This window comes from Quercus robur, chromosome 4 (genome assembly GCF_932294415.1).
Source record: "Quercus robur chromosome 4, dhQueRobu3.1, whole genome shotgun sequence".
Lineage (NCBI taxonomy): Eukaryota > Viridiplantae > Streptophyta > Magnoliopsida > Fagales > Fagaceae > Quercus > Quercus robur.
This window is the reverse complement of record NC_065537.1, coordinates 75,538,895-75,565,063: the sequence shown is the minus strand read 5'-3', so window position 1 is coordinate 75,565,063 and position 26,169 is coordinate 75,538,895. Positions and strand designations below refer to the sequence as shown.

Here is a 26,169-nt window from a genome sequence, read left to right as displayed (position 1 = left end):
GTATCTTATACTTGATTTCCATAAATAGAAATCGAGTCTCTAAGACTCGATTTCCATTTATGGAAACCGAGTATAAGATACTCGAGTTCCACTGGGATATTTTTTTTTTTTGTGTGTTTGGCGGCAGTTCACCAAATTGGGGCAAAATTCCCAGTAGAACTCGAGTATTTTATACTCGGTTTCCATAAATGGAAATCGAGTCTTAGAGACTCGATTTCTATTTATGGAAATCGAGTATAAGATACTCGAGTTCCACTGGGATATATTTTTTTTTTTGTGTGTTTGGCCGCAGGTCACCAAATTGGGGCAAAATTAAGGAGGCAAAAATTCCCAGTACAACTCGAGTATTTTATACTCGGTTTCCATAAATGGAAATCGAGTCTTAGAGACTCGATTTCTATTTATGGAAATCGAGTATAAGATACTCGAGTTCCACTGGGATATATATTTTTTTTTGTGTGTTTGGCCGCAGGTCACCAAATTGGGACAAAATTAAAAAGGAGACAAAATTCCCAGTGGAGCTCGAGTATCTTATACTCGGTTTCCAAAAATGGAAATCGAGTCTTAGAGACTCGATTTTTATTTATGGAAATCAAGTATAAGATACTCGAGTTCCACTGGGATATTTATTTATTTTTTTGCCGCAGGTGCATGGACCAGAATTAATTTTCTCTCCTGCAGCAAATTTTCCAGGGTCCAGAACACATCAAACAACTACATACGCTGTGATACGCGAACGGAGCATACATTAAAGTTCTACAACCAGATTAAAACAGTAACTATTCAATAAAATTATTGTTGGATAAAAAGTCTTAGCACACAATGGCAGTTCAATACTAGAAGGGCAACTTGCCAAAGTAATATCATTGTTCGTATTATAGGAAAAAGCTGCATCACGCAACTAATGTAACGAGTAAAATGGATAGCAAATAGTTCAATTATCCGTAATTTACAACAATAAACAAAATAACAACTAAGTTAATACAACATAGTCTACATATTCGCCTAGCGGAAGCTCCATACTGATATAACATATTATACATATTCACCTAACACTTGTCCATACTGATACAACATACTCTACATAATCACCTAGCTTGTCCATACAGAAGATCACGACAAGTCCCACATACAATGTCACTTACGAAAATCAAGTCTTCGCTTGCCTGACAAACATTAAATACGGTTATTAGTTTCCAAATGCAAAGAACAAAAACCAAATGACATTCTGAGTATATTATATAAAAACAGTGACGGCACTTGCCTAGTTCATAGCACTACCACTTGTCGAAGCCCCATGGGAATTGGGACAGCATCTACGGTTATGCCCCTCTTGATGACACACTCTACATCGTTGCCTCGGTTGAATCTCCCTCAACTCCGGATCTTCCCTCCGGCTTCCCCGTTCTCGCCGTACCCCATCCATTTCATTCCTTATTCTTGACATCGTAGGACGACCTTTGGCCCGCAACAATTGTGGGTCAGGCACCCACCGTGGTCCGCGAACGTCTGTCCATAATGACTCTGACTTTGGCACCACAAAATTATGTGAATATGTGAGAATGGCGTTGTTCAGACTGTAACATGGGTCAATATAGCTGGGCGCATCGAGATGCAGACCTTTAAGAACTTTAATTGAAGGGATCTTCAAGTTTTGCCACTTTCCACAACCACATGTTCTATCAAATATGCGCACATCATGACTGTGATTTCCCCCTCCAGCTCTATGGTCGTTATACGGGGTAACCACTTGATATATACCCTCTGCATGATTATAATTCCTCAGAGTGTGTCCTGCAATTTTCTGCTCATTTTTGTTATAGATCTCCATTGCATAATCACTCCACACCTTACCTCGAGAGAGATCAGAAGTAATTTGTTTATGTCGATCGTGGAAATATGCAACAAGTTTAAAAAAAGTGAACTCAACCATTGCAGCAATGGGCAAACCGCGGGCACCTTTAAGAACCCCATTAAAGCACTCAGAGATATTGGTTGTCATTGCCCCGTAACGTCTTCCACCATCATGTGACTGGGTCCATTTGTCTACATCCTCACTCATTAGATATGTGTATGGCATATAACGTATAATCCGGCGATCAGTAGGGTCTACACCCCTCAGTAAATTAATCTCGGCCCCTTTAATGGTTTGCATTATGGACACAAATTTAGCATCATGAGTCGCATATCCAGCTTTCAAGGCCAATGCCTTTAGAGTCGGGTTATCAAAGTGTGTGTTGAAGTTGCTAGCAACATGTCGAAGGCAATATCGATGATATACCTGTTCTCTTCCGTCTTGCCCTCTAGGCCACTCTCGAATGGCGCATTTGATACCTTTATGTCGGTCAGAAATAATGCAAATGTCCTTGTTTTCAATAACACGCTCTATCGAAGTCCTGAGACACTCTAAAAACCACCCCCAACTAGCCCCTGACTCCTTATCCACAACAGCAAAGGCGATAGGCAAAACCTTTTGATTAGCATCCGTTGCCATTGCAATCATCAATACCCCTTTGTATTTACCATATAAATGAGTTCCATCAATACTGATCACTGGCCTGCAATACTAGAATGCAGCAATGCATGGAGCGAATGCCCAATATACATAGCGCAGTAACGTAGTACCTTCTAATGGCTTAGGTATGGTGTGATAGCTATACTGGGTACCCGAATCCTGATCCAAGTATGCCAACAACAACTTTCGCAACCTTTGGTAAGACTCCTCCCAATCCCCAAAAATCTTAGCAATTGCCTTCTGTTTTGCATCCCATACTTTATAGTAAGAAAGCTCATGATCATACTTAGTACGTATGATCTCCCAAAGCTCATCAATAGTAGCAGTGTGCTTTTTTCGCAATCTTCCCACAATTTCTGATGCAACAAAATTAGAATCCATCATTCTACCGTCTCTTCGCAGCCCAAAGGGTATACAACTGTGTGGACCCACATAAGACGTGACCATCCACAGACCATTCAATTTAGACTTCATGTATGCCCCAACGTACCACTTGCAGTTGTCGTCAACGCATGCGGCGCACAATTGAGTTGTGCTCGACCTTTGGATGGAGAAATTTCTATTATCCTTTGCTGCGTATATTATCAATGCACGCTTCACCGCAGCTTTATTTGCAAAAGTCAACCCTTTACAAAAATGCATCCCATCTTGCCAAGTACAAAGAAATGGTATCTGAAGAAGTGAAGGATCAACCATATCTTCCCAAGTATTTGCGTAGAATGAGTCCGCAGGAGCTCTGTAGCCAACGGTCGTATCTGTATCATGCTGGACACCAATATCATCATCATCATCTGCATCACCTTCATCATGGTACTCCAAATTTTCCTCTTCAAAATTAGGAACGACTTCATGCTCATCCACATCGTTCTCAAAGTCACCTTGCTCAATCCTCTCTTCGTACTGATCCATATCATCATTATTTATGTTATCATTCGCAGCATGATCTTCGTCTTCGTCTTCGTCTTCCTCCTCTAAATGTGTCTCTTGAGAGTAGAGGGTTTCACCAGTATTTGCAACATAATCTTGAGATGGGAGCGTATAACCTCCCATTGCATACCCTCCCATTGTAGTGCATCCATTATCTAGGGTTGTAAATTGTAAAGCCGTAGATGTTTCTTGCACCACCTCAGTACTGTTGTCTACACTCGCCTCCAAACTTACATACAACTCAGTAGCATTTACTTGGGACATTTTCTGGATCCTATTAAACATCATCTTTACATGTTTATCTTCTTTAATCGCCATATACCCGTAATTTATCCGTTCATGAAGAACTTCTTGTGGGTAACGATAAATAATCTTGATGTCATACCAAGCAGGGTTCAATTTCAATTCGTCCATTATTTTCCTCTTCAAATCAGTCAACGTCTTCAACTTACGACGTAACATCATGTAGTAGCATTCAATACCCTCCCCTCTAAATGGAAATCCGTCAATCCCTTCAGGATTGTAAAGGGCTCCACCGAAGTATACATTTATGTCAATATTCTTCAAAGATTGTGAACCTATTAGAGAGCCAAGTAAATTTATGTTAGTGACATATTTGATCTCTTTGATTTAACATCAATTACAAAACCTTTTCTATCTACTCAAAGTACAACAATCGCAACTTCTAAAAGTGTAACAATTGCATATACTCACCCCACATCACATACAAACACACTCAATCATTATAATTTCATACTCAAACAAATAAAAAAACTGAAGACAAAACTCACCCTCTTTACAAAATTCAAACTCAGCTCTAACAAAAATATAAATAAAAATATCAAACCAAACAACAAAAGTCATGAGGATGTGCAAATGAATGAGTGCAATTATGTAACAACATCATTCAAGTAATTTTAAATTAATGCCATACCCTATTACACTACTATTGATGAAATAACATAGAGCAGGGTTCATCAGACAAAAAAAGAAAAAGAAAACACTAATGTGAATATAATCATGATCAATCAAATTAGACATATCATCTAATTTAATATATAAATATAAATATATTTGTATATTTAGCCTATTTATACAACAGCCATAATTAAATATTTATATAAATATATTTATATATTTAGCCTATTTATACAACAGCCATAATTAAATATTTATATAAATACATTTATATAAATATATTTATATTTAGCCTATTTATACAACTATATAATTAAATATTTATATATTTATATAAGTATTTATATATATAGTTGTATAAATATAAATATATTTATATAAATATTTAATTATTTAATTATATAGTTTTATAAATATATAAATAAAAATATGTATATATAAATATTTAATTATATAGTTGTATAAATATACATATAAATATAAATATAAATATAAATATAAATATAAATATATATACGTATTTTTTTTTTTAAGCCAAACGTATGCAGCCACAAATACATAAACACCTTTATACCTATGCCCAAATAACAAAAAGCAAATACCATGTACTATCCAACTAAGAGAGCCTCAAAAAGCTTATTAATCTCAAAGAACTAGAACCTTAAACCACAAAACATTCCCAGCTAAACAAAAGCTACAACTATATAATTAAATATTTATATAAATACATTTATATAAATATATTTATATTTAGCCTATTTATAAAACTATATAATTAAATATTTATATATTTATATAAATATATTTATATAAGTATTTATATATATAGTTGTATAAATATAAATATATTTATATAAATATTTAATTATTTAATTATATAGTTTTATAAATATATAAATAAAAATATGTATATATAAATATTTAATTATATAGTTGTATAAATATACATATAAATATAAATATAAATATAAATATAAATATAAATATATATACGTATTTTTTATAAGGAAACAAATATACATATTTTAATACAAACAAATATCTTATTAGGAAACAAATATATTTGCCTAATACAAACAAATATTTTATTACGAAATGGCATATACACTAAAACAATGCAAGCAATAATGGTTAAAGCAGCTATATACACTAAACAACTAATTAGAGAGTGAGGAGACCCTTACTTGACATAATGATGTGCAAATGTACTGCTGAAATTGTATGAGAGTGAGAGGAGCAATGTTTTGCTGCTAAATATGTATGAGAGTTTCAGTCTCTGTGAGAGTTCTTAAGAGAGGTTCTGTGATTGAAGTTGCTGAAGGTGTGAGAGTTGTTGAGGCTTTGTGATTCAAGTTGTTGAAGGTGTGAGAGTTGTGTTTAGTTTGAGAGTTGTGGTTCAACATAGTCTGAGAGAAGTTGTGGTTTAACATATTTTTTGAATATGTCTCAAAACAGACAAATTATATTCACGTGTACCTGCAACAAAGACTGTTGTTGTTGTTGACTAGCACAAGCACCAAAATAGACTAATAGGCTAACAAGCAACGGACAAATAATTCAAGAAGTCCTTCAGCACTAGCACAGAGCACAATGTAATAGACTAGCACAGAGCACACAGCTAATAGACTAGCAGAGCACAGCAAAGACAGCTTGATATGACCAGATAGGCAGAGATGAGAGTGCTTTAAAACTCGAGTCTCTGAGACTCGATTTACTTAAATTAAAACTCGAGTCTCAGAGACTCGGTTTCAAAGATAAAATGCGCGCGTTTTTTTACTTGAAACTCGAGTCTCTGAGACTCGGTTTTAATTTAAGTAAACCGAGTCTCAGAGACTCGAGTTTCACGTGGCATCTACGTGGAACTTGAGTTTCTGAGACTCGAGTTTCATGTAAACGCCACGTGGATTTTTTGCCACATCAAACAACGTAAACCGAGCCTCAGAGGCTCGATTTAGGGGCCCAAAATCGAGCCTCTGAGGCTCGAGTTGCTAGTTTGCAAAATACTTTCAAAACCGGGCCAACTAACTGAATAGTTTCATCCTTATGGGTAATTACCCATTTTCGCCGCAAAGTCTTGCAGTGAGAGACTTTTCCACAGAAGAATTGGTGGAAAAGATAAGATATTTGATGAGATTAGGTAGAAACGGGTGGATGAGAAAAAAAGACAAGAAAAAAAAATATTGGAATAAAAAGAAGACAGAAAAGAGGGAAGAGGGTTTGGTGGGGTTTTTTTTTTTTTTTAATTACAATTATACTAGTCCACAACAAATTAAAAATAAAATATATCACAATAGCTAGGGTGTGAACGTCAAAAGAAAATTAAATTTATTAATAAAATATTAAACTGGATTGACTACCGTTAAAAGCAAAGACTCATGAAAATATCATGATATTTTATTACACAGTTGACACCATAATTTCAAAATAATTTTAAAATGAAGTTTATTTAGCAAATTATTATTAGTTCGTAATTACTACTAACATCACCTTTTTTTTAATCTATCGTTAATTATTTGTCACATAATTTTTTAAAAAAAAATAGTTACATAGATTTTGTTGTGAAATTTTTGTGAAAATATTGTATCCTTATCTACCATTAATAACTTGTCATATGATTTTTTTATTAAAAAAAAAATTACATAGATTTTATTGTAAAATTTTTGTAAAAATATTGTATCCATAACTTGCATTATGGCAAAAAAAAAAAAAAATGTTTAAAAGTAGCCATTACTTTACAATATTTTCACAACAAATTATAGTAGTAAGTTGTTTTTCGTTTTAATTTAATTCACCACTTAAATTACATTTTTACCTACCCATAACAATAAAAAATAACATGCTGTTTATAATTTGTTATGAAAGTATTGTGAAAATATTATGAAAAAAAAAAAAAAAAAAAGTGTGCCAAAACAGACCTATTCTATGAACGTAAGATACACATAGTTTTAAGAAAAGATTATGAGAATTGGATAGACACATGTGTATTGCTGTTAAACTACTTTTTATTTACTCAGTTTGGGATGAAGAATCCTAAGTCCTAACATGTAGGGATTATGAGCATGATATAAACACATACGTAGGCTTTTACATTGCTTCTATTATGCTTAAGCATTGTTGAAGACAACAAGTTTGAAATGCTTGAGCAATTTTAATGTATTGAGTTTGTTTTCATAGATACTACTGAGTTTTCGCTTATTACTTACAAAAGCTTCTGTTCTGACTACTATTATTGTTTTTATGTTGTGTACATGAGCTGCTATATCTCAATTTATTGACATCTAGATGCTGAAATTGGATTCCAAATCAAAGTGGGTGGATCTTATAGGAAGTTTAGCTTTCATTTGAGAGGTTAGACTAACTTAAACCTTAATTTGATTCTCTCTTTTTGATATTATTTTGTCCATAATGCTTTGTGCATTAATCTCAAGTTAAAGATTGGGTTTTATGTACTAGAATTAATGTTAAGTATCTTGGGGCAATGGCCGTATGTCGGTATGTGGTATGATCTTTGTGTTAGTGAAAATGCAGGTACTTTCGAAACTATTAGGATGTGTATTTTAGTTAATCAAGTTGTTGTAGTAGTAAATTCTTCTTGAAGCGAACTTGCCATGTTGTTTAATGATACGGTTTTCTTAATCCCTTATAATAGCTTGGAAGAGTAAGCTCCATTCAGCTTGGTTGGCCTCATAATGGCTCCCTGATTAGGCTGGCCTAGGCCCAATTTCTAGCACAATTATTGACATGATTCACTTGTGGGAAATAAGGAAATATGGGAAATGAAATGAAGTAAACAAAGAGAGAATCCTCAGAAAATGGGGTTAGGAGGGAAGAGATTAACTTTGTTATCGGCATAGTGTTTGTTATTTCTCAATTGGTGGTGTGGTTGTATGCTTCACCCTTCACAGTTTCAAAAGTAACATAAAGAGTAAAGGGAGTCAATCTTGACTGCTTTATAGCCCGTTTGGTTCCACTTTTTCAGCCCAAAACGGGCGTTTTCAAAAAAGCCAAATCAGTTTCTGCGTTTGGTAAGTTCAAAACGCAACTTTTTTATAAAAGTTGCGTTTTGAACTTTTAGAAAAGCTGAAGACAAAACGCGCATTCGAAATGGACCTTCAGCGGTCCATAAAACAAAACGCGCTATGCGCGTTTTGTTATATTACCGTTGCAATAGTGGAAAGACCGAAATACCCACAGACGCCCCTCATCTCTGATCTCTGCTCTCCCTTCGCATTTGACGCCTCCATCTCTTCTCTCTGCCTTGCTCTGCCTTCGTAAGTCTCTCTACTCTCTGTCTTTTTTCTTTGTCTTCCTTTTCTTCTTCGGCCAAAGACAGAGTCTGACCCTTCTTCTTCTTCGACTTGGCCGGAGCCGAAGCCGCCGCTGCCGAAAGCGAAGGAAAATCCGCGAGCGTCTCGGCGTGAATCGCGGAATTCTGCTGCTGTTGTTGCTGTTGGAGAAGCTCTTCCTCTTCGTGTTGCTCGGCGTCTAGAGCCCACGCGCCTGGTTTGGCCCATGGAGACACTGTTGCCGCCATTGTTTGCGTGCTTTTTTGCGTGTTTGTTCGAAAGATTTGGGTTTGCGTTTGCGTTTTGGTTTTGGTTTGTTGATAGCGAAGAGAAAAAGGAAAGGGGTTTGAGGGTTTTATATATATAGTGGGAGTGGATCGGACGGTGGAGAGTCAATGTGGGGGAAGTTGTGATTTGGATGATGGAATGGACGGTTGTGATGTGGGCTTTTATGTCTGCGTAAATCTTTCAGAGGATGAAAAAGTAGATTCTTGCTGAGATTTTTTTAGTTTATTTTTAGTTGTATAGAGTCGAATAAGAACATTCGGTTTGATTTTCTTTTTTCTTTTTTTTTTGGGTGCAGATTCAGTTTGATTTTTGTTCTGAACAACAATGATCAAATCTTTTTATTATTCTTTTGGAAAGAAAAAAATTTTATTACGTAAAGTGATAAAGAAAAAAAAAAGATTGGGTTAATATATGTTGTTATCTTATGGCACATATTATTTATCCATTTTAAGAAATTTATAACGAAAAATTAGTAAAAAAATCATCACTTCCTTATTTTATCATAAAAAGTTTCTTAAAATAGATTACTAATATATAACTTAATGACACACCTTAGTGAAATCCAAGAAAAAATAATAATTTCATGTGCAATTATTGGTATGTATTTTATCATCTTTTTTACATTTTTGTGTTGTACAATTTAAACTTAGATTATTGATATGTATTTTATATGTTTTTACATTTTTATGTAGTACAATTTAAACTTAGATTATTGGTGTATATTTTATCATCTTTTTACATTTTTATTTTGTGCTTCATGTTGATGGAAATTGTAGTTGCACAATTTTCCTGGCCCAACTTCTATTGATCAAGCCTTGGCCCAAAGCGCAACCCACAATAAATATTTGTAGAGGATGGGTCAAAGAACTTAGCCTAAGTGAAACTATTCGGTCTGATACATGGACAGTATTGTTTGCAAAAAATAAAAACACAAGAATGGATCTCTCACGTATGATTCTATTTCTTCAGTTCCTAATACAGTTTTTTCCGTCCCCTTCTTTGAGGGACTCCACTACATTATATAGTTCTCCTCCTCTCATCTCAACCTTACACCTGTTGATCATCTAAGCATCTACTTGAGCACCTGTCACATCAGCCGCCCTCATCACTCCCTTTGTGAGTTGCAGAGGCCAAGGTGGTACTGTTCAGGGGTCTTTTCCTCATTAATGCGGCCAAGAGGGTGGTTGGGGGGCAATTAATGTGGTGGTAGCTTTCCATGAGATATTTTGGATTTTATTCATTTTATATGTTGGGAGGACGAACTGAAATGGCTGGGGAGAGTTCCTCGTCTAGGCTTCGTGATGTCCGAGGAGGAGTTACTCCTCGGACAGGTTTCCTTGGCGTTATTGGGATTGAGTAATGCTTCATATGTGGTTTCCCTTCGGACAGGACGCTCCTCGGACGGGCCTGAATTTGGAATAGCCCATTATTTTTGGGCCGGGCCCCACAATAGCCCCTCAAAACTCCGATTTTTATCTCCTTCCGAGGAGAAAAGCGGGGTTTTGATGTTTGTGAGAGGATGGAAATAAGGAGATCGTGTGGCGCGCATGCGGATCGTTACTTTTGACGCGCTACAATTTACGAGGCGCGGCCATTAACTTCTGGAGGCGTTATGTTCCCTTCATCCAATGGCGTGGCGTGGATCGAACGGCCATCGTTTTTTCTCGTATTTTTAGGCAAGAGTGATCTTTTCTCTCTCCTCCCGGCTATATAAGATGTCAGAGGGGTTCAGTTCCTTCTTTTTATCTGTATTTCATAAACCTCAAAGGACTCCAGAGAACTCCATCGAATCCCAGAGATATACGAGCACTTGCGTCCGTTACGCCACCGTAGCCGTTCTTTGTGACGCGTTTCGTCCAAGAGAGATTTCCAAGCGTCCCATTGAGCGTTTTGTGAAGGTACCAGTACATTTCGTTCTTCTTGCCGTTTCAATTCCCTCCTCGGACTCTACTTTTCTTCTCGGTCTTTACTTTCATTTCCCCAGTTCAGTTCAGATGGGTAGATTCGAAAAATTAGTAAAAACTCCAGCCGCTATGGAGGCCTTTAGGGCTAAATACCACATTCCCCCGGGGGTTAGGCTGCGCATTTGAGGGTTGCGATGGTGCTAGACTGCGCGCACGCATTAAAATGATTTCCTTTAAGTAATAATCCCCCAATCTATCATAAGTAATAATTTCCCCTAAGTCTGTGGTCCGAGGAGCCATGCAGGATTTAGGTTCTGTTTAAAACTATGAATAGTTGCCTTAAGTATTAATTTCCCCTAAGTCTGTGGTCCGAGGAGCCATGCAGGACTTAGGTTCTGTTTAAAACTTATAAAAATCGTCATGAGTAATAATTTCCCCTAAGTCTGTGGTCCGAGGAGCCATGCAGGACTAAGGTTCTGTTTAAAACTATGAAAATCGTCATGAGTAATAATTTCCCCTAAGTCTGTGGTCCGAGGAGCCATGCAGGACTTAGGTTCTGTTTAAAACTATGAAAATCGTCATGAGTAATAATTTCCCCTAAGTCTGTAATCCGAGGAGCCATGCAGGACTTAGGTTCTGTTTAAAACTATGAAAATCGTCATGAGTAATAATTTCCCCTAAGTCTGTGGTCCGAGGAGCCATGCAGGACTTAGGTTCGGTTTAAAACTATGAAAATCGTCATGAGTAATAATTTCCCCTAAGTCTGTGATCCGAGGAGCCATGCAGGACTTAGGTTCTGTTTAAAACTATGAATAGTTGCCTTAAGTATTAATTTCCCCTAAGTCTGTGGTCCGAGGAGCCATGCAGGACTTAGGTTCTGTTTAAAACTATGAATAGTTGCCTTAAGTATTAATTTCCCCTAAGTCTGTGGTCCGAGGAGCCATGCAGGACTTAGGTTCTGTTTAAAACTATGAATAGTTGCCTTAAGTATTAATTTCCCCTAAGTCTGTGGTCCGAGGAGCCATGCAGGACTTAGGTTCTGTTTAAAACTATGAATAGTTGCCTTAAGTATTAATTTCCCCTAAGTCTGTGGTCCGAGGAGCCATGCAGGACTTAGGTTCTGTTTAAAACTTATAAATAGTTGTCAGTAGACCAGCAAGTAGCGGATAGTCATGAAAGAAAACGTATGCTAAGCCATTCTTATTAATAACAATATCTTCTGAGGTTATTTACATTCCATCGTCGAGGTACAGCTTTTTCATCCAAATCGGTTGGCCGCGCCGTCTGGCGATATTAAAACTATCCCAACTCCTGATCCTCTCTGGTTGGCCGCGCCATCCACGTAGACCTTCCAACGCATGGTCCCCTCTGCTGAAATTGCGCCAACCGATTTTCCTCCCAGGTCTTTCTTCTCGGTCATTGTTTCTATAGAGGGTTCAGCAAACTCCGCTACCAAGTCTGCGAGGACCTGTCCTTTGACGGAGGGTCTGGGCATATATTTAATATCAAAGGCCCCCAAAAGAGCACTCCACATGGCGATCCTTCCTGTGTAGTCAGCGCTTCGAAGCACGGCTCGAAGGGGAAGCTGAGTTAGAACGATGACCGTATGCGCCTAAAAGTAATGAGGAAGCTTCCGGGTTGCATGCACTATCGCCAGAATTGCCTTTTCTAAAGGTAGGTATCGCACCTCGGCCTCATGTAGTGATTTGCTCACATAGTACACCGGTCGTTGCACCCCATTATCATCCCGTATTAGTACCAGGCTTACAGCGTGGGGAGCTACGGCGATGTAGGCAAACAGCACCTCATCTGCCTCAGGACTGGACATGATGGGTGGTCGGGACAGGTAGTCCTTAAGCTGATGGAAAGCCTGAACATAATCCTCCGACCATTCGAACTCTTTCCACTTGTTTATCAGAAGGTAAAAAGGTCGGCATCGATCCGCCGATCGGGATATGAACCGGTTTAATGCCGCAATCATGCCAGTGAGCTTCTGCACCTCCTTCGGATTCCGAGGAGTCTGTAGGCTATTAATGGCCTTGATTTGGTCGGGACTTACTTCTATTCCCCTGTGGGTGACCATGTACCCTAGGAATTTCCTAGACCCGACCCCAAATGAACATTTGGAGGCATTCAGCCGCAACCGGTGCTTCCTTAAGATAGCGAAGACTATTCCGAGGTCTTTCACGTGCTCGGACACCCTTTTACTCTTCACAACCATATCGTCTATATAAACCTCAATGATCTTGCCCAGCTGTGGCTCGAACATCCGAGTCATCATCCTTTGGTAGGTTAAGCCCACATTCTTTAGCCCGAACGGCATCACCTTATAATGATAATTTCCGATGGGCGTCATGAAAGCCGTTTTCTCTTGGTCCTCTAGCGCAAGGGGTATCTGATGATAGCCCTGGAAGGCGTCCAGGAAGCTCATTCGAGGGTGCCCCACGGTTGCATCTACCAATCGATCGATTCGGGGTAGGGGGAATGGGTCATTGGGGCACGCCTTGTTCAGGTCCGTGAAGTCCACGCAGACCCTCCACTTCCCTGTCTTCTTCCTTACCACCACCGTGTTCGCCAATCATTCGGGATAAAAGACCTCTTTGATAGCCCCTGCTCTTTTCAATTTTGCCACTTTGTCTCTTACGGCACTAGCGTGTTCCTTTGAAGGGCGTCGGGGTGGCTGCTTCTTCGGAGTGGAAGAGGGGTTGACGTTCAGGTGGTGACAAATGAGGCTGGGGTCAACTCCCGGGGCGTCGTAGGCGTCCCATGCGAATACGTCGACATTTTCTCTGAGAAATATGACCAGTTCCTCCTTTTCTTGAGAGGGCAATTCAGAGCCGACCTGAAAGAACTTCTCCGGGTCATCGTTGACAGCAATCTTATCTAAAATTTCGCACCTTATCTCCTCGGCCAGCCCATCGTCTTGCCTTACCGAGGAGGCTGGTTGCTATAAGCTCTTTGGGACCGAGGACTCGATTAAGGGCCGATGTAAAATGGCGGCCACCATACACTTCCTGGCCACGGCCTGATCTCCTCGGATCTCTTCTACTTGTCCTCTGGATGGGTATTTTACTTTTTGGTGAAGTGTGGAGGTCACGGCCTCTAGGGCGTGGATCCATGGCCTTGCAACTATCGCGGTGTAGGGTGAATAAGCATCGACCACGATAAAATTCACCTCCACCACTTCCGCCCCAGTCTGTACGGGTAGTCGGATTTTCCCCTTTGGCGTAACAATCCTTCCCTCGAAGCTGAGAAGGGGGGAGTCATAAGCTGTCAAATCTTCCGGCTTCAAATTCAGCCCCTTGTATAGGTCAGGGTACATTATCTCCACCGCACTTCCCGAGTCTACCAACACCCTTTTCACATCGAAGCCCCCAATCCGCAATGTGACCACCAAGGCATCATCGTGAGGTTGAACAGTTCCTCTCTTATCCTCATCCGAGAATCCCAGTATCAAAGAGCTTCCCTTTTTTGACCTTTTGGGCTCCCTTTGCCTGCCCTCGGAGGGGAGCCGATCAACAGCTAATACCCTGGGGATGGGTGGCCCAGTTTTTCCTGGTGCAGCGAGAATGACATTTATCGTCCCGGTGGGGGGTCTTAAAGACACTTCCCTTCGAGGCTCTTGTGTTGCTTGGCCGGGATGGTCGCTGGATGGGTGCAGCAGGTGACGTAACTTTCCTTCTCGGACCAATTGATCTAGGTGATTCCACAGATTCTTGCAGTCCTCAGTAGTATGCCCATGGTCCTGATGATAGTGGCAGTACAGGTTCTGGTTACGTTTGGAAGGGTCTCCAGCCATCTTTCCCGGCCACCTAAAATAGGGTTCGTCCTTACTTTCTCCAGTACCTGTTGTACTGGCTCTCTGAATACGGCATTCACTGTTTGTGGGTTGCTCTGCCCAGCCTGTCGCGGAAAATCTCTCCTCGGCTGACCAGGATTGTGACGTTTCGACCTGAAATCATTCGCTTTGGGGGGGATAACCTTCTCCTTTCCCCTCCCTTGCAGCTGATCCTCCTCTACTCTTTTGTACTTGTCGATCCTATCCATTAGCTGTTGGACGTCAGTAACTGGTTTTCCGATGAGGGATTTCCTTAAGCCATGCTCGGTGGGGAGACCGCTTTTGAACGTGCTGATAGCAACATTATTATGGTTGTCATCTAAATCGTTGTACACCTCCCAATACCTATCCGAGTACGCTTTCAAGGTTTCTCCTTCGTGCATGGATAAGGATAGTAGCGAACTGAGAGGTCGAGGGACTCTGGTGTTTGTAATAAAACGGGAGCAAAAAGCTTGAGTGAGCTGCTTATAGGAGCTTACGGAGTTTGTCTTCAGGCTGTTGAACCACCTCATTGCCATCGATCCCAAGCTGGATGGGAAGATTTTGCACATTAGGGCTTCGTTTTGCGAATAAATCGCCATTTTTTGGTTAAACTGACTCACGTGCTCTACCGGGTCTGCTCTGCCGTTATAGATGGCGAACACCGGTTGGTTGAAGCGTCTTAGCAGCTTAGCCCCTTCGATTCTATTCGTGAAGGGTGACCTTGAGACCTGATCCAGCGCCTTCTTCATGGCGTCGTTCCCCGAACCTTTGCTGGATGGGCTCTCATACTTCCGTACAGGGCGTGGTTCCTTTTCGTAAGAAAAGGTTTCACTTGGGGGGGTCCTTGACCTTTGTCTGTAACTCACGTCCTCCGCGTTAGAAGACTCGCCTGAGTCAGAGGGAGATCGTCTTCGTTGCACACGTCGTAACTTCCTTTTTAGGTCATTTATCTCTCGCTGCATGGCCTGGTGACTATTTCGCCTCTGAGACACGTGACTTCCTATCTGAGTGTGACTCTGGCTCGTCCGGATAGTATGCACACTTCCCTCACGATTCCCCCTGCCGCCTGGGTTGGTTGGGTTATTTTGCCTCTGGGACTCGGCGGGTTGTGTCCGTTGGGAGTTAGCTTGGTGAGGATCCTCCTGGTGCGGACCTAGTTCTGCCATGCTCGACCGTTGCACTAGCTGATGCCTTAGTTCTCCCCACAGACGGCGCCAATTGTAGTTGCACGATTTTCCTGGCCCAACTTCTATTGATCAGGCCTTGGCCCAAAGCGCAACCCACAATAAATATTTGTAGAGGATGGGTCAAAGAACTTAGCCTCAGTGAAACTATTCGGTCTGATACATGGACAATATTGTTTGCAAAAAATAAAAACACAAGAATGGATCTCTCACGTATGATTCTATTTCTTCAGTTCCTAATACAGTTTTTCCATCCCCTTCTTTGAGGGACTCCACTACATTATATAGTTCTCCTCCTCTCATCTCAACCTTACACCTGTTGATCATCTAAGCATCTACTTGAGCACCTGTCACATCAGCCGCCCTCATCACTCCCTTTGTGAGTTGCAAAGGCCAAGGTGGTACTGTTCAGGGGTCTTTTCCTCATTAATGCGGCCAAGAGGGTGGTTGGGGCGCAATTAATGTGGTGGTAGCTTTCCATGAGATATTTTGGATTTTATTCATTTTATATGTTGGGAGGACGAACTGAAATGACTGGGGAGAGTTCCTCGTCTGGGCTTCGTGATGTCCGAGGAGGAGTTACTCCTCGGACAGGTTTCCTTGGCGTTATTGAGATTGAGTAATGCTTCATATGTGGTTTCCCTTCAGACAGGACACTCCTCGGATGGGCCTGAATTTGGAATAGCCCATTATTTTTGGGCCGGGCCCCACAGAAATTATTTAGATTTAATTAATATTAATATTATTATTGTTTAGTAAGTATATGAAATAGATGATTTATAATAAGTATGAAATAAACTCACATCCACAAAAAAAAAAAAAAAAAAAACAAAAAAAAACAAAAAAAAAAAACAAAAACAAAAACAAAAGTTTGAAATATCCCTTATATATACATTATCCTTTTTGGTCATTTATCCCTCAAAAAGCCACTTTTAACAGTTTTTACCAAACACTCAGCTTTTTCATTATGCACTTTTTAACAGCTTTTACCAAACACTCAGCTTTTTGAAACTCCACTTTTTCATTATGCACTTTTACAAAACTCCACTTTTTCATTATGCACTTTTTCAAAAAGTTGAACCAAACTCACCCTTATTGATAGGAAGGAATCAAATAAAGCAGACCACGCCAAGAATGAGTATGATTGCATTATTGGTCGCTTTATTAAGTGCTCAACATGTGTTCCAAAAAAAAAAAGTGCTCAACACTTCTGGAATCAGCTTTATATGTTGGTAGCATATTCTGAAAGATGCTTTGGGCCCAACTCCCTCTAGTCCGGTCCACCAAGTGGGTCTTCTTCTACAAAGTTTGGGCCTCCTTTGTTTTCTTTTTGTTGCAGAGGGTTTGAGGTGTCAATGTTAGAAGGGTTTTGTTGGGGTGTTTGTTTGTACTGAAGAATCAATTAGTTCTATCTCCAGCACAATTCTGAAGAGGCTTACTTTGTTCTACTGCTTTATTAGTATTCACAAATAGTATTAGTGCTCAAGACTTTTGAAATGCAACCATGATTAATGCCACTTTTGGAATCTGATAAATTGATAAAGTGATTAAGTTTATTAATATGTTGGTAGGAAGTTCTTGTAAAAAAATAGTGCGTAATACATAAACTTATTGACAAATTTGATATGTGTTAATTCCATCACCAGCTTCGTTTATATATACACAAGGAAGCATCACAAAAAATAGCTAAACAAGACTAACCAACTAGTTTGATATAATTCTAAAATATTTGATTAGGTCCGTTAGATTAAATGATTGAATTCACCATTTTATAACATCTTAACTTTTGAGATAATAGATAATTTATTGAGGTCAAGCTCCATTATGTGCACAGTCTAGTGAAAATTATGGAACAGTAAAAAAATAAGGTAGTAAAAGGTTTGGTATAATGCTGAAATATTTGATTAGATTTGTTAGATTACATGATTGAATTCACCATTTTCTAGCATCTTAAACTTTAAGACAGTCCAAAATTGATCAAGGTCAAGGCTCCATTATGTGCAAAGTCTAGTGGAAATTATGGAATAGTAAAAAAATAAGGGAGTAAAAGGTTTGGTATAATGCCCTCCCTGAAAAGGAGGTGTCCAGCCACACCTTCTAGTACAACAACCATGTTATGACTTTCACTCCAATCACTAACCCTACCTCCAAATATTTCAGTGGCTGTTTTGTTTCTCCATTCTCTAGTGTCCTAAACAATTGGCTTAAAATAGAATCATAAAGTCACATCTATGGATAAAACCTTAATTCTAATGCCAGTTAGCATAGAATTTGCTCAATTATAGTTGTGATAAGAAAAGAGACTATCTATGTGTCAATCAACTGTGTAGCATTACTGTAAGCTACTCATTTAATAATGAGATGAAATAGCATCCCACTATTTAACTATTCTAACTCTATTAAATTACAAACTATGTTCTCCACTCCAACCTAACACACTAATCAAGATCTCTTCTTAAACCAAACATCTGAAATTATCTGAAGCCACCATGCCTATCCCAAATCTGCAATGAGCACTCTGAGTTAAAGCTGAGATCCTTTACCATCTGTCCGAATTTTATAGGACCTGGAAGGCCTTTCAAGTTAGGAGATCTTTGCTGGTAACCATTAGTCTTGCCAATCCTGCCACCACTTGGCACTTCAGTAGTAATAGAGGATATGAGAGACAACTTATTCTTATATGGTGAATAGCTTTCAGAGCATGTATCGAAATTCCCGAGCCGTGTTTTTGGTGAGCTCATTGATCTCGCTTTTGCCTTTGCAGATTCAGTTACAGCCATGTAAGTTGGAACAGGAGAGCTTGACAAAGTATTATGATCTCCCAATGAGCATTGCCTCCTATGATGAATTGATCTTTTGGGAACAAATATTGGAGAATCCAATCCTTCAAAATTATTCTGTCCCTTAACATTTCTTAGCTTAAGTTGTCTTCTTCCACAGTCATCTGTTTGTCTTGGATTTGAAGTCAAAACTGAGTCCAAATCTTCAAGTTCTCTACTTTTAGTAATTTGTGTGTCTACCCATTGGTCCAACCAGCATCTCCATCTTCCGTTTACCTTGTTTCGATCTGTTTCTGCTGACTTCTGAATAATTTTTCAGTTGAAAGTATCAGTAATTGAACCAAAACTTGAAAAATATCTAATCAGAAGATTATAGAACAAAAGGAGCTTACCCGATGGCTAAACCAGTATTCCTTTATTCGTTCTCTCTTATTTATGGCCTCTTTCTTACTCATAAATAATGCATCTGCCTCTTCCTTTGACAATACACTATCATTCCACCTTCTTTGATTGTTTGTGTCTATCTGAAAATCATAACATTTTGCCACCCAAATGTTAAAGACAGAATAATTCTTATGCTATTAATTAGACCAGCCGAAGACTAATGTTCTAGAAAGAGAGGAATGGAATTCAGATTTTTCTTTTTCATCAGAGTTATGTTGTTCACATTAGAATGAGTCAGTTCTTTCTGCATTCCATACCCTTGTTATCTTGTCTTTCCAATTCTGCAATTCTTTACTTTCATCATAATTCCAAGTGCCTTCCACCGTTCCAAATCTTCTTGTGCTGGCCTGTGACTGAATATTTACAATAGACTGCAAGCACTTTAGGGTAGTTATAGCTTGGCGTCTTACAGCTCTGCCTCGAATAATAGCTTGGAGTTTCACAATTCCCCTCAATGCCTGCAAGGCTTTCCTTGCCTGCAAAACCCTCCCACATATGTTGATTAAAACTATGCAATCTGTGAGAACTAAAATGAAAAAAAGGTCTAATTTGAGTCCATACCAAATTCCTGATATATGTTTTCTTTTAACAGGCATTACTTTATCATATACTAAGTGTCAGACATTTGTAAATTAGCAGAGAATAAATAAAAGTTGAGAAAGGAGATATGAGATAGAGAGTGCTTGTTTAAACTCACAAGGTAACCCCGAAAGGCAGACTGAATTCTAGTAGCAGCAAATTCAAGGGTTTCTCTCTCACATTGATGGTTGGACTGAGTTGCTTCACCTTGAACTCTAATGTCTGAAAACTCTTTCACTTCATGTTCACATTGATAGTCAGATTGAGGGTTGCCAAAACTGAACAAAGAGGCAAGTCATTTTACCTTTGCTGGCTTTGAGTTTGTCTCTCTAATAAAGAACCTCTTCACTATGTTGATTCTTCTTAGCCATTGGGAAACCAATAAATCACATTGGCCTAAGAAGGTTTTAATTAATTCTGCAACTGTGCTTGTACGGTTTCTGGTAGTACATATATGCATCAGTTTAGAAAAAGAAGTTAAAATACCAATAACAATGGCGAGTTTCTCTGCGTTTTCTCTTCTTTGCTTTTTTCTTGCCATTGTTGGATTTGGATTTGTTAGGGTTTTTGTCGCCGTCGAGCCACCGCTATCGAGTTGAAGCAGATCTCTAACCGTCGCCGGCGACCTAGAACAAAGAAGATGGAGAGGGTCGGTTCACTTTGTTTGTGGGTTTTCAACAAGTTTGTTTGTGGATTTTTGAATTTGGTGAATCGTCCCATATAAACGTACAGTGGAATATGTATAGACAATGTGTAAATTTAAAACCTTCTGTGATGAATTTGTAAAATTAATATATTTATATATTTATTATTGTCAAAAAATTAAAGGCAAAAAATAAATATGAAAAAAATAATGATGTGACTGAAAAATGAGATTGCTTAACAGAAGCGCAGAATTCTTTTTAAACAGAATATAGATGAGATTAAGGTTTGGTGTAGTACTTACCAAGTGCAATACTTTTCAATGGCTAAGATTAAAAATTAATTTTTATTCTCAACAATCGGATAAAAAAGTTTAAAAAAATTTGAGAGGAAATATATATAGCTCAAAAAAAAAAAAAAAATGAAGCATACCAATATGGACAACTTCGTCTACCCAATGTCCTCACCTTAATTTTTTTTTTTTTTTTTTTTTTTTTGTAAATTATCTTAACCTTAAATTATATATATATATATATATATAAATATATATATGAGTCCGGCTTGTGTCCAGTGAAAGTTTTCACTGGACACGTTGGATCTTGGACACGTGTCCACCCTTGAACACGTGTCCAAATCTTGCCCATTGAAAATTTTCACTGAACGCAAGCCTTGCCCTATATATATATATATAAGATGAGTTTAAATTGCACCTTTTTTGAGATCGTTGATTTCTTTTATATCTAAGGGTGAAAAAACACACATGGTAATGTCATAATTGTTCTCTAAAAATTAGTGATTTAGGTATTAACTATTCTTATTAAAGGGGCAAAAGATTGCATTAATTCCCCACTCTCCTCCACGTCATTATTTTCTTCCTCTCATCCTCTCTCACATCTTTCTTCTTGCACTATGTCCTCTTAGGCCATCACCATTGATTTCTTAACAATATTGTCTTGAGGTACTCGAAAATTTTAGAAATATATGGTCAAAGTCACAATTGTTTTAGAGAATGATTGTTGAGGCTAAGTACTTCTAAAACTCTCATGACAAATTTTACTCTACTGCCAAAACACAAAACTCAATGGACGAAAAAAAATTTCTCCTTTTTTCAGGCCATATACTGTGGTTAATTAATGGCAAAACAATACTCCTTCCATAATAAATGAGTTCGCAAAATGGTAATCATGTTTATTAAAACAAAATAAAGACCGCTTGGATTTACAATTTAATCTTGAGCATTTTATGAATGGTGGAGGCCTGAAAGTACATAGTGCAAAGAGAAATATGAGAGGAGGAAGATGATGATATGGAAGAGAATGGAGAGTTAATGTTGGTTTTTTTTTTTTTTTTTTTTTTTCCTTTTAATAAGAAGAGTTAATGCCTAAATCACTAATTTCTACAGAGTAATAATGGCATTACTATGAGTGTTTTTTGACCCTTAGATCTAATAGTAATTAATGTTTGCCTTCCATTCTAGTATTACCTAAAGTTCCAAGAAACTTTCCACTCCTCCAATTGAAACTCTATTTATCTCATTATTTGTTAGGATGCTTTAATTATGTGAACTATATTATTTAAGTTTCAAGATATTTAAAATTGTAATCCTACCAAAATTTATTACCAAAAATTTCAAGACATATAGTATAAAATTTAATATATATTTTTAATTATTTTAATAATCTATTATAAATCTTATTTTTATATAATAAAACTTGCACAATTCATATTGTCCCTAAGTCAAATTGCTTTCTCTCTCTATATATGTATATCTATATCTATTGCTCTCTCTCTACATATATGTATATGTATATGTATATCTATATAATAACTAATAGTCGAAACGTTTGACTTTTTGTTAATCGCGCCTTATTGCGCTATGTAGCTACATAAATGACCGACACATTTACATTTAAAAACACCAAAACAATTTGTTTTTTCGTTTGGGCAGTAGTTACAGGAAAAAAAAGTTAAACACTTTTTAAAAACAGCAACAAATCAGCAAATAAAGAATCCCATGTGAAAAAAAATAATGGCTGGCCTAAGGAGCTCTCTGGAGCTCTCCCGTGAAGAAGAAGCAGAACTGCGCCGTAGCACTAAAAAAGCCAAAGAAACCCATCAAGCTGGGGTATATTCTGAGGCCAGATTGCTAGGTTCTAATACCTACACCCCCTCTGGCAGTCACGAAGAGAAAACTTCCTTCAAGGATAAACTTCTAGGTGAGATACCTGGAGCTTATATGCAGGCCTTTGATTTCTCGGAATACGTGGAAAAGGAAGTCGAGCAAGAAGCAAATGTTGAGAGTATCAGAGAAGGTTTTGCTGCTGTGAATCTTTCGAGAGAGTTTAAACAACTCATCAGAGCCCCTTGGACGAATGCCCTTATTATTAAGGTGTTCGGGAGATCAGTTGGTTTCAATTTTTTGAATTCCAGAATACATGCTTTATGGAAACCAACAGGTAAGCTTGACTGTGTAGACCTGGGATGTGAGTTCTATCTCATCCGTTTCTCGGTGAGAGAAGATCATGATCTGGTGTTAAAGAATGGACCTTGGTTTATAAGGGGCCATTTTCTATCTGTCAGACCTTGGGTGCCAAATTTCAGGTTAGATATAGCCAACATTGCTTCTGTGGCAGTGTGGGTTAGACTTCCTCATCTTCCCATTGAATATTACAATGCCGAAGCCCTGAAGGAAATAGGAAAAGCTATTGACACAGTCCTTTGCATTGACACCCATACAGCATCGGAAGCTAGAGCTCGCTATGCAAGGTTTTGTGTCCAGGTGGATATCAATAAGCCTCTTATTTACACCATCTTGATCGGAAATTTCAAACAATCAGTGTTATATGAGGGAATAGATAAGTTTTGTTTCTCTTGCGGCCGCGTTGGCCACTGCCGTGAGGACTGCCACTACACGATCAAAGCTCCTTCACCTGAAAAGCCAGATGGATCCGTACCAGCATGCAAGGCGGATGGGAATGGCAAGGACAATAGTACTGAGGTGCATCACATACCAGACAGTGGGGAATTGCACCACGTACCTGATAGTACCAACAAATCCTCTGCTGGACAGATGGATGCAGATGGGTACGGGCCTTGGCTCGTTGTGACACGTAAAAAGCACGGGGCAAAAGACAATAGGAGAAGTAGTGAGAATGAATCTCCAAAAGAAAACCGAAGTGGGTCCTATGCCAAGGAGCTAGGCTCATCATACAAAACAGGCCTAGGCCTTGTGAATGAGGGAAAAAGAAAAGCTGTTGGGCCTCTAGAACCCAATGCTAAAGACCCATCCACTTCTACGCTATCCAGCCAACATGGGAGACAATCCAAGTTACCTGGTGGTCATAAAGGTAAATCTCAAAAGCCTTTGCATAGGGCTAGCTCTCTTGCAGTACACCAGAAGTCCAACGCCGCATAAATTAGTTCAGCCCTTGTTTTTGAGTCTTCGGATTTCAGCTTTGGTGCTCCTTGCCAATTCAACAATGGAAGTTTCACCTTCTCCAGTGAAAACTAGAGGGAAATGGGTGATAATTGCGAAGGGAAACATCATCGAAATTCCGATCATAGTAATAGTAACGGAAGTCAGTGTAAGATCGGGGAAGATAGCTTTAAGGCAGTCTTGGTGGATCCTTAAAACGATCAGTCAGGAAAGGACGATAATCAGAGTTGTAGCATGGAAGAGTGTGTTGCAGCCATCACCAGTGCAAATCTTATGCAAATTCGCCCCGCAATCACATCTAGTGGTAAGGAGATTGATGGTATTTCTCCTGATATCGATCTCAGTGATAGGGAATTGGAGTGTCATGAAGTTATTTTAGGCGCTTCATTACACAACCGTGCTCAATCTCCTCTTGCATCCAAGGGAGATGGGGATGGGAGTTTTACTGATACCAAGGAAAGGCTTCGCCAAGGAGATGTTGCACCAGATAGCATGGAGTTTGAGGGAGGAGGAGAGGCTTCTAGTCCCTTCTGAGGATTGTCCCATCTCCAAAAAAATTTTTAATGATGAACATTATTATTTGGAACTGCAAAGGGGCTCTCAAGCCTTCCTTTCAAGCAAATTTTCGTGATTTGGTTGCTAACCATGATCCAGCTTTTTTTGTTGTAATGGAGACTCGCATTGGTAGTGAGAGGGCAAAGGTAATTACGGATAAGCTGCCTTTCCAAGGGGCGATTCACATTGATTCAATTGGTTTTACTGGCGGGCTCTGGTTTCTTTGGGACCCGGATAGAGTTGAAGTCACTTACCTTGCTAGCACGGAGCAGGAGATCCACACTCTGGTGAAGGTAAACTCCTCTTCCCTTAACTGGATTTTCACTGCTATCTACGCTAGCCCAAGACATAGAGAAAGATGCATGCTTTGGAATAATTTAAATATTGTTGCTAATTCACATAATTTACCTTGGATTATTGCTGGTGATTTTAATGAGTTGCTTTCCAATGATGAGAAACTTGGCGGTAGGCCGATTAGCTTATACAGGGCTAACCTCTTCAAAGAATGCCTTGATTCTTGTAATATGGCAAAACTTGGCTTTAACGGTCCTAGATTCACTTGGACAAATAAGCATGATATTGGTGCATTCATCCAAGAAAGGCTGGATAGATACTTTGCTAATCCCCAGTGGTGTCTTCTTTATCCAGAAGCTCAAGTAACCCACCTGCCTAGATGCTCGTCTGATCATTGCCCTGTCCTGATGGAAATTCAACCAAATCTTAATCTTAGACTCAATAGGCCTTTCAGATTCCAAAGTTTTTGGCTGGCAGATGATTCTTTTCCTAATGTGGTTCGAGAAGCTTAGTCCAACAATCCTAGTCTTTATGACGCAATTAAAAAATTTACTACTAATGCAGTAGAATGGAACCGGGTTCATTTTGGTAATATCTTTGCCAAAAAGAGGAGAGTTCTTGCTCGTCTTGGCGGTATTCAGAGAGTTATGGCAGATAGGCCATCCGGATTTCTCATTAATCTGGAAAAGCAGCTTCAGATGGACCTTTTGAACATCCTTAACCAAGAGGAAGAGTTGTGGGCTCTTAAATCCCGCATCAACTGGATGATTCAAGGTGACCGAAATAAGTCCTTCTATCATGTGTCTACTCTCATTAGAAGAAAGCACAATAAGATTCTCAATCTCAAAGATTCCCAAGGAGAGTGGATAAATGATCTTCCTACTGTCATGGAATTTGTTAGGAATAGTTTCTTGAATCTTTGTACTACTGATTTTTCATCTTCCCCAATTGCTGCTACTCTCAATGATTTCGCTTGTCCTCAGCTCTCAGATGATGAGTCTCACCTCATCAATCTCCTTGTGACGGATGAAGAAATCAAGCATGCTGTTTGGTCTTTGAAGGCTTTTAAATCCCCAGGTCCCGACGGTTTGCACGCTGGGTTTTATCAGAGATTTTGGCTAGTTGTTGGCAAATCGATGACTGAAGAAATTAAGAATATTTTTAGGGAGAGAACTATTCCCTTGACTCTTAACCAAACCCACATTGCCTTAATCCCTAAGATTAAAGGGCCGGAATCCATTGGGAGCTTCAGGCCTATCAGCCTTTGCAACACGATCTACAAGGTCATTACCAAGATCATTGTGGCTAGAATTAGACCTCTATTGGATAAATTGGTTTCTCCTTTCCAATAAGATTTTGTGCCTGGAAGGAAGGGAGTGGATAATGTTGTCATTGCCCAAGAACTTATTCATACCATCAGCAGGAAAAAAGGCAAAGTTGGGTACATGGTTGTTAAAATCGACTTGGAAAAAGCCTATGATAGGCTAGAATGGTCCTTCATCCGTGAGGTTCTCTATGCAACAAATTTTCCTCCTGATCTCATTCAGCTAATAATGAGCTGTGTATCTTCTGCCACTACTTCGGTTTTGTTTAATGG

General features: G+C 38.9%; 3 protein-coding genes across 20 annotated transcripts in view; 1 reads left to right on the top strand and 2 right to left on the bottom strand.

Annotated features, from left to right (window-relative positions):
- Positions 1–26,169, bottom strand: part of LOC126724225 (putative disease resistance RPP13-like protein 1) — a 285,952-nt gene that overhangs the window by 81,306 nt on the left and 178,477 nt on the right. The window lies entirely within an intron of this gene.
- LOC126724235 (protein IQ-DOMAIN 11-like) lies at positions 18,317–19,992 on the bottom strand. The gene is made up of 3 exons (XM_050428733.1): positions 19,324–19,992; positions 19,015–19,146; positions 18,317–18,925 (listed from the first exon to the last, which is right to left on the bottom strand). Exons 1-3 carry the CDS (start codon positions 19,660–19,662, stop codon positions 18,317–18,319), a joined length of 1,080 nt encoding a protein of 359 aa, XP_050284690.1. The 5' UTR covers positions 19,663–19,992.
- LOC126722595 (uncharacterized) lies at positions 24,290–25,084 on the top strand. The gene has a single exon (XM_050425741.1). It carries the CDS (start codon positions 24,290–24,292, stop codon positions 25,082–25,084), a length of 795 nt encoding a protein of 264 aa, XP_050281698.1.